The following is a 9416-nucleotide window of genomic DNA, read 5'->3' on the forward strand; positions in this document are numbered from 1 at the left end:
GTACTCATAGTGTAAAAGTGAAGATAAAAGTAAAAAAATTTTGTTTCTCTTTAGGATAGGTGCCAATGCTGGGGGGGGCACTCAGCAGCATCTTCTGATTACAGATAACAGGCACAGTGTCCTCTTATTTGGAATTCTAACAGTAATGGGATTTTTTTATTTTACGTTTCCATTTCCCTTTTATTCTCCCCGTTATTGGGAAGCACACATCTACAACCCTGAAGTCCCCCTCACAACGCGGGAGGTGGATTTGGAGATGCCACCGGGGCAGTTCCCGAACCGTGAAGGTGTACCGGTGCGCCATTACACTGGGGCTGCCGCCACACAGCCCCCGCATGAAGGTTCCTACTGACAGGGTAGCATCAAAGCTTCTTCCAGCCCCTTAACATGGGGGTCGCTTACTCCTAAAATTTACTAATATTTGGAGTACACAAAGTATTTATAAACCAGATCAGCCACGATAAAGCAAGTGGGAGCAACAAAGAACATTCAGAAAATACAAAGACACACAGAACACTGTAGTTTATTAAAGAAAAAATAATATCAATTTCTCCCTCAATATTTCACTGTACCTCCATTCCACTGAATATCCCCCCCCCCACGGCATTAAAGCAAACATTTACAGGGAGGAGGAGTGGATTTACAACACACATGCAGAAGGGAAGCAGAATACACAGAGAATGTCCGCAGAATACGAGGACGTTGACAGGCCATTTATACCGCTTTATAATTACACAGCATGATGGAGGGGAGGTTCACACACGCGCTAAAGGAAAACCGAAAATGCTATATAAAAAAGGAGGTTTAATATTTACATCACTGGGGATCTTATATACAATGGGCAGTAGATATACGATAATTTAATTACTAAAATTTCACTCCTAACCTCACGGTTATTTTTTTTTTTTAAAAAAGCAAAAAAGAAAACCATAAAACAGGGGTTCTGGTCAATTTCTAAAATAGAATAATATTTTTCAATGTGTGTGTATACAATACACACGGTCCGGCACAATCAGCCGGCTAAGGATTGCGACGGCACTTAAGTGTTCATCTCTAAAATCGGAGTCCGAGGGAGGGTCACTTGCGGTTGGCGCGTGCGGTTCCAATTACGCACTCATTGACCTAGAACACAAATTAAGAAGAAATACATTAAAGGGCCATCTCCCCAAACAGTCAGGAAGAGCCAAGATCACAACAAAGTAAACGGATTTCACTTGTGTGGCTTGAGCTGGTGACCAATAACAGCCATCACAGGGAACCCAAGACATGTCAGGAGCTCTGGGTTACCTCACTCTTTCTACATGTTGCCCAAAGAAAGTTCATACGATCTATAAACCGAAACCGTCTCTTTCATAACCGTCTCTAATAATCGGATTGAAATCCTGCCTGAGAAGCTCACTGTGATTAGACCTTTATAAACCGAGCAGTAGAAGCTTCAGCTCTCCAGCTTACTCTCCCGTCAGTGGGAAATAAAGCGCACCGCTGCACACTGAACACTTTAACACGTCCAATTTGATGTGCCTTTTACAAAATGTTCTTCTAGACATGGTATTCTTTCAACCTCAATGAGTTAATGTGTAGTAATTAGCGTAATCTCATTAATACTGGATATCGGAAAAGGCAATTCCCTGATCAAACATACGGATTAAGCAAAACGCTAGGATACAGAGATGTATGAAAATCCACGTCCCCGCTCACCTTGCTGGCAAATCGAAGGGAATTCACAGACTCTGTAAAGTTTTCTTCCAGTGGAGAGATATTAACGAACATCAACCTGTAATAAAGTCAGAGCGATCAGAAAAAGGACAGCAGCAAACAGAGGATTAGAAAAGGAGAGACTGTAAATCAAAGCAAATGAAAACAGAAAGTGTGTGGCAAAGAACAGTAAGAGAAGGCGAATGAAAGTTTCCATCACAGCTTTTACAGGCGTACTTACACTTTTGCGTTCCCTCCCAGACTGTTCTGCAGGAGGTACGTCAGCTTGCTGTTCCTGTACGGGATATGAGATTCCTGTTGAGGAAACACATGCACGTTCACATTAACATTTGCCCAAAACACGAGGGATGAGCAGGGACAGAATGAACGCCCCGTGCCGCAGTACCTTGTTACACAGAGAGGTGATGACCATGCCGAGAGTGGACAGAGATGTGTTTATAGACTGGGTCTCCTTCAGTCGGTCTCCAGTGGATAGAGATCGGTCTAGACGTTCACTCCCAGCAAGGTCAATGAGACTCAAAACAGCTAAAAAAGAAAGCAGAACATGGGGTGTGAAGTCTCAAATAAAAACACTCATTTCATAAAGTACAATGAGAACCCACAATGATTTTAGGGCAGTCGCTAGATTCTCCTACCTGTCCGTTAGACAGTCCTGTATTTCAGAAATAGATTATTAGATGATCTGAGCATGGCTTGATATGAATCTAAACATACTTACACGATGTTCTGACATCTCGGGTCACATTCTCGCCCTCTATCTTTAGCTGGAATACACTGTGACTTCGAGATGATCTGTCATTGAGGGCCGTTTTGGCCACAGAGCGATTGGCTTTTGCGGTCTTTAAGAGTTCATGTACCTAAGAGGAGTGCAAGTGGATAAGAATTAGAATCGAAAAACCCGATAAGTGACAGTATTTACTATTTGTTGGATATACAAGTTCTTAATTGACAGAGATTATATATTTTATAGGGAGACCATGAGACAACAAACCCACTTCTGAGCCAACCTGACTTGTCTTTATGACTGGGGGGGGTAGGGTTATTCTACTCCCACTATAAGTCTACACCTAGTTTTCGGGGGTCTGCCCTGTATGCATCACCTCATCCTCGCTGGAGACTTCAACGTAGCGAAGGTTGGTGACGTACACTTGGTTGCTTGAGCTGTTCACTTTACGGATCTCATATTCCACCTTCTTATCTGGACGGTGAACCAGCAGGTCTCTTAGCGACTCGTTATAGATCTCCAGGAAGCTGGCCGTGAACTTGTACTAAAAAATAAAAATTTAGGAAAATGTAATGAGAAGGAATAGACAAATCCTACATTTGTAAGGAACTAGTATTGACCAGTCATTGTTTTATTATTTTAAACTCTCGACCCCCCTCACCTGCCACCCTTTGATCTTCAGTTCCTCAGCACTGTGGAAGATTTGCCTGATAGCTCTGGGAATCATCCCCATAGTATCATGGGAGACATCGTCTGGTCCCTCCATAGTGTATGTTTTTCCACTACCGGTTTGGCCATATGCAAATATACACACAGGGTAACCATCCAGCGCTGACTAAAGCAAGAAAAAAAATGATAAAAAAATAAGCTGTTAGTGTGCGCCACTTTCCAGCAGATTGTACGACACAAGTCCGCACGTGACATACTTACTTGGACCAGCAACGATATCTCCTCAAACACAGTCTCTTGCGTGCAAGAGGGAGGGAAGATGCAATCAAAGTTAAAATCATATTTCACGGCTTCTTTCTTCTCCCGTCCTACATGAGACTACACGAGAGAGAGAGAGAGAGAGAGAGAGAGAGAGATGTCCAACCATTAGAGGGACTCCGGCTTGTTGACCGTTCGATACATTTAAGCTCCTTTCTGCTATGGATTGCTGGTGGCGCGTAGGGACATTACTGTTGGTGTAGAAGCAGGCAAGATGATAATATTTAAAGCCACACAGTAAGCGTTTCATGAATGTTTAAGGGGATTCTTCATCTGTGCTGTAATTAACCCACATAAAAGTAAGCATGGCTTTGCATAGTTTGTTGAGACTCGACTGCAGGATCTTATAACCCAAACCGCGGCACTCACTCTGAATAGCATATTATAGAGTGCTGCGCACAGCTTTTACCTCTTCCAGTTTTGATAAAATAATCCCCTTCTCATCATTACTAGGATAGCAAATGTGACCGGCAGTCTGATTCTTCTCTGAGTTTAGCGTTGGACGAACTCTACAGAAGACACGGATATTGCCCTGGGATGGATGGCAGAGACAACAAGGTCAGACGACAATACAACCAGAAGAATTACCAAAATGTCAATGTAAGTAAATATCCACTGCAATCAAGCCTTTTTTAATCAGAGCAAATTAAAATGAGAGCACACAGTTGATTTCTAGGAAACCGGTCATGTTACGGGATCCAATGCCTTGGGCACAAGCTGTTGGCCGGGTTTAGTTCTGAACGCAGGTAACCAAAGGCAGATTACTTTAATCTCAAATTTTCCTTTCTGGGGGCTGCTCACCTTCAGTTCCTGGACCATGTTGTGCAAATGTCTTCGCTCCGTTTCCAGCGTGTGCACCTGCGCATCTCTCTGATCAATGGATAGTTTGAGTGCAGTGATCTCCTCGCTCTGCGCCTTCACTGTATCTCGGAGTGTGGTGTTCTCTCCTTGCACACAGATCAGTTTAACCTGGAGTAAAGAGATAGGTCATTGCCCTCATCACAAGCTTATGGCTCACAAGCATCAGGAGAGGGAAGACTTCACGGTACGAGCATCATACGGCCCAGACGCACCTCTTTGTCCATAATTTGTTGCGTCAGGCTCTTGTTAGCTGCCTGCAGCTCCTCTATGAGGCGTTTTTGAGCCGCCAGCTCCTCCTCCTGTCGCCGCGAAAGTTCAGAAAGCCGCGTAACCTCCTTTTCAGAGACAGCCGCTTTCCTCTGCTCAGACTGCAGCTTTGATGCCAGAGAACTGAGCACAGAAACAAGATTTGGCATTAGGAGACAACCACCCAGAATAGATTTCCACCTCCTGCTACCTATATCATCCATAAGCTAACAAAGTCCCCCATGTATAACTTGGAGGAAAAACGAGAGTGACTATGTTAAAATCATTTGATGTGACAAGAGTTCACAGTGTAAATCTAGGTGGTGAGAGGCTTACATGGAACATACAGAAGTTTTACTTTACTAAGAAGCTGCTACAGCCTCCCAGCAGAAGCGGTAGAGGGTAATACAGTGAGCGGATCTAAACATGCATGGGATAGACATATGGCCACTGAATCTTAAAGATCAAGGGCCGATTAAGATTTGAATCTTTACAGCAGGAGAAAGACTGGATGGGCTTTACTTTGAGCCAACCAATTATGCATTGCACCCTCATACAAGAACAAGACACTTTAGAGCCGCTATACGAAGGTAAAATGCGCTCCGGGGTCTTACCAGCGCTCCTCGCTGAGCCGAGCATTCTCTGAAGACAGCGACTCCACTTGTCTCTGTAACTGATCTTTGGTGCTCAGAAGTCTTGTGTTCTCCCCAGACAGGTTCTGTACTTTGCTCTTATAGTTTGTGACTTTGTCTTTCATGTCATTAACCTGCCCTTTCAGATCCCAGGCAGCCCGTTTTTTCTTATCGCCAGCAGTGGCTGATGTTGCAGATGCTTTGGGAAAAAGCAATGGAAGTAATTAGAAACAGGAAAACCTCTATGGGCCATAACAGTAAAACCGTATACAGCAAATTGGAAGAACATACCAGAAGTGTTCACTTTGGGTTTGATGGGAGCTTGAAAAAAATAAAAAAATAAAAGTGAGAACATTATATTCCCATTCTCGCATAGAAAATACAGTAGTAGATGCATTTAACATTTTAATACAAATTCCAAACTGAAGATTTGTTTCCATCTCAAAAGTGCAATCTTTTCAGTCTTCACCAAATGTTTACAATAAGGTACACGTGGAGTATACGGGTCATACACTATTGTCAATACTAGTATTCATTTGGCAGCGTGTCTTCAGGGTTAAGTTATGTGTGCGATAACATTTGACGGTTGAGGCAATAACTATTCAATAACATTTTGTTTAAGCCGTACTTATACTGTTGACTCGTGGAGAAATGTGTGTAAAATACCTGCAGAGGTTACCCCTACGATTCTGTTCTTTGGCCTGATGACAGCCAAGGACTGTCTCCCTGTGAATAAAAGAAGGGTGATACTCGTTACATACATCGATAAGGCCAATGCAATGGACCAATTGTGCTTGTTCTGGGACTTACCAATGACCTGAGGCTTTGGAAGGGCAGCCGCAGGGGCAACACGTGGTCTGGAAGTGGCAATACTTGCTGCCACTCGCACCGCTGGCCGCTCCACTTCCGGGGAGGAGGCCTTGGCTCGCTTCTGGGAAGGATACAAAAGGAACATTAGAGTCCAGCTGAGCTACATCTTCTATAAGGGACCCGTTACCTTCAAGGTATCCAACATTAATAAATGTATTAAGAATAAGCTCTTTGTAGAACGAGTGTCCACAGAACGGTACACAGGGAGGGATGTGTAGGGAGAATAAAGGCGCTATAGTAAACGTGAAACACACCCCCTGCACTCTCTTTACCCTCGTCATCTGATCCAGGTTCTCATCACTTAACGCCCGCTTTCTGCTGGGTGGGACAGGCAGACGCGAGATCTTTGCTGCCGCTTGACACTTTTTCTCTATTGAATTGTCCATCTGAGAAGAGAATGAAAGGCAAACCTGCATCAGATCTGTTACAAAAACCAGGCAAAGTGTGAATCATTGCCCAACGCTCTGCGACCGGAAGCTGAAATACATTTTTTTACTTGTTTTGGGCACATGGTTCTTCTTCCCTAAACTTTAATGGTTCACATAGAGCTTTGTTAGACCAATAAGCTGCCAAATCATTTTCACATTTTCTTTTGGTGTGGTACAAGTTACTCTAGGCAGGGGTACTTACCATTTAAGTTAAATGCATGTTATATAGTACTTAAAAAAAGACTAAGCTTGCGAGCCGAGCCCTCGCTACCCAATGCATTGGCTGCATTAACTTTAAGTGCTGCAGAAATCGTTGCAGCTACATTAATAAAAAAATAACATACGGTCTTCATTGGTGGGGCCATATGGGACGATACAGACAGATCTGTTTTCTACTCGCTCTGTCAGGTACTGATCAATCCTATTCAAACTCAACACTAAAACATAGAGCCATCAGCAGCTTCTTCTAAGGTCATTCCACAGCTAAAGGCTTCTATGAAGCTTCCCGTACATTGGAAATATACGTTTCACAGACAGCAGCTCTTTATAAAACGAACCTCAGAAAGATGCCTGAACCACTAACAGAACCACCGCATAACCTGTACGTAACACAAGGGTGATCGCTAAAGCAAACCCCAGCGCATGCTTAATTGCCGGGTACGTTTGGCTTTTGCATATGAGCCCAATGTATATTTATGTTCATAGTGTGATGGCATGAGCACTTGGTACAGGGGGCTCGCACATTCCCCGCCTGCACGTTTACATCCACCTGGCACGTAATTACCCCTGCGTGCTTCAGAAAAAAAAAAAAAAAAAAAAAAGCAATAAACTAAATCGGAAGTAATCTCAACAATTAGAAATGTTATCGCCTGTGATAGACGATCGTGTTCCTTTTTTAATCAGCTTTCTCTGCATTAAAGAGAAAGCTGATCCCGCAGCACGTCTCTACCTGCTTCAAACATAGAACCTGCTGGCAGATCAGACCCATTCGCCCGTCTAGTCCCATTTCTCCTGCTGTGAAAGACTCAGACCTTAATCACTACTTGGTCTCATCTTAGATTAAGGAGCCTTACTGTATTGGCCTCTACCACTTCTGCTGGGAGGCTGTTCCAGTCATATCAACTCTGGTTTAATTACAAAGTGACAAGACCCCCGGGCGTGTATATATACACACACACACACACACACACACCTATATATGTTCGTGCAAACATCCAAGACACCCTGGCCAACCTTGCAGGAAAATGACCCTTTTATTTAAAAAAAAAAAACCTGTCTTTTAAAACTTAAAGTCTGCAACAATAGCCATTATACAGCGCCAGGGAATATGAAGGTGCTATATAAGCCAATAAGCAGGCAAATAACATGAGCACCATTAAAGAGCCCGTGGAAAGAAAGCGATAGAGTTACTGTCACTACAAAATCAATTAGTGACCCCACTGTGCCCCCCAGAATCCAGCCAACCACAGGCCATGTAACACTTTATTTTATTAATAGTATTATATATTATGTGTCAGAACCACACCAAATATGTACCCGGAATAAATTAAAACAACACAAAGCTATGCACGACACCCTCCCTATACGCAAAGTATATAACGCGCTCAGTGCCGCTTCGTGTAAAGCAGCGCCCGGTACGTACAGTAAACGCGATAACGGCATACAGTATTATCAGCTTTTAACGAACAGACGGTACATACATACCATACATTTACCGACCACAATCCGCTCCGGTGCTGACCCGTTACAATCCACCTCAGTTCAAATTCAAACCTAGCGGCAGTTAGCGGAGAAAGTCCCGCCCTTTGAAAGCACCAATAGGAAAGCAGAGGGCCTAAAGAGAGCGGCTATGATTGGATACGCGTTCAAAAAAAACAAAAGGCAACGGATGTGTGGTTGTGAGTAAGCTGCGACTCGTAAGACGTCAGGTAGGCGGACACTGATTGGGCAGGAAGGAGAAGCTGGTTGGGCGAAAGGGATGTCCTGTGGAAAGACTTGGCCAATAGGAAGCCGCCTGTCAGTATAACTGGAAGTTTAAAGGCGAATATGTGAGGTAAAGTGTTCAATAGCAATAGCAATAGCAATAGCAATAGCAATAGCAATAGCAATAGCAATAGCAATAGCAATAGCAGGTGTATACCTCTCAAGTATCCTGTTTTACTTGTTACAGTCCCTTATTCACAGTGCCCACTACGGATGGGGGGGGGGGGTTGGACCTTATTCCACGAAAAGTAGTACACACCGGGGCATAATGCTGACGTGACAGCATCGTGATGATGCCATGTGGGCAATCAGAGGATCTCTTTAACCAACCAGTGATCCTCAATGCCCACAGAAGCAGCACGCCACCCAGAAATCGGGACTGTCCCACAGGAAATGGGACATTTGGGAGGTAGGGGTGATCATTGGCTAGTCCACCAGCTGTAGAATTGATCGACACCCCAATTTCAACACCTTGTGACCTATGGAAGTTTGACGCAAAGAAATGACATCATATACTGACGTTTATCCGAAGGCTGAGGGTCCATCTTCTCTGCCTCCCCTAACCCCTCCAGCCCCTACTCTTGGAGGTAACTATGTTTTATTCCAGCTCTACTCTATGGTAAGTTTTATTCTCTTTACACATGAAGCGACCACTACTTTTCAAACAAGTAAGGATTGGTTAACTGTCTCCTTAAATGTGTAAAACAAAAACCGAGGCCATACGGTCAACCAACATCATCTAGAAGACCGGGCTAAAATAGCTAATAAAAAAGGTTCTCGGGATTAGCACACAGTTGCAAAAACTTAACGAGCAACCCATGCTAGAAAATAAACACAATTGGAAGATAAAATGGCGTAAAGGTCCTGGTTGAAATATCCGCTGATCTTTCCCCTCGGCTTCTGTGTGCGCTGATCAAGCTGGTTACTACGCCAGGTGCCTCTGCTGTGTGATGTCATCCGGCAGATTGT

General features: G+C 43.8%; 1 protein-coding gene across 3 annotated transcripts; it reads right to left on the reverse strand.

The window, feature by feature from the left end:
* Positions 1-497: 497 nt before the first annotated feature.
* Positions 498-8263, reverse strand: KIFC1 (kinesin family member C1). 3 transcript variants are annotated; one of them, XM_053472731.1, is made up of 17 exons: positions 8169-8263; positions 6309-6422; positions 5977-6097; positions 5833-5892; positions 5458-5487; positions 5149-5365; positions 4501-4678; positions 4229-4396; positions 3837-3959; positions 3371-3487; positions 3102-3275; positions 2817-2984; positions 2435-2573; positions 2102-2241; positions 1937-2010; positions 1699-1774; positions 498-1122 (listed from the first exon to the last, which is right to left on the reverse strand). In XM_053472731.1, the coding sequence occupies exons 1-17, from the start codon at positions 8169-8171 to the stop codon at positions 1078-1080; spliced, it is 1947 nt and encodes a 648-aa protein (XP_053328706.1). In that variant the 5' UTR covers positions 8172-8263; the 3' UTR covers positions 498-1077. The 3 variants fall into 3 exon arrangements, with proteins under 3 accessions (XP_053328706.1, XP_053328705.1, XP_053328704.1); XM_053472730.1 differs by having other exon boundaries at positions 5977-6094; positions 6291-6422; XM_053472729.1 differs by having other exon boundaries at positions 6291-6422.
* Between the last annotated feature and the right edge of the window lie 1153 nt (positions 8264-9416).

Source organism: Spea bombifrons, chromosome 8 (assembly GCF_027358695.1).
Source record: "Spea bombifrons isolate aSpeBom1 chromosome 8, aSpeBom1.2.pri, whole genome shotgun sequence".
In the NCBI taxonomy this organism is placed as follows: Eukaryota; Metazoa; Chordata; class Amphibia; order Anura; family Pelobatidae; genus Spea; species Spea bombifrons.

Coding starts and splice junctions, on each gene's coding strand:
- KIFC1 (XM_053472729.1), bottom strand. Junction 3,960..4,228: donor ACATGGTCCAGGAACTGAAG/GTGAGCAGCCCC, acceptor CATCCATCCCAG/GGCAATATCCGTGTCTTCTG. Junction 1,775..1,936: donor CTGGGAGGGAACGCAAAAGT/GTAAGTACGCCT, acceptor ACTTTATTACAG/GTTGATGTTCGTTAATATCT.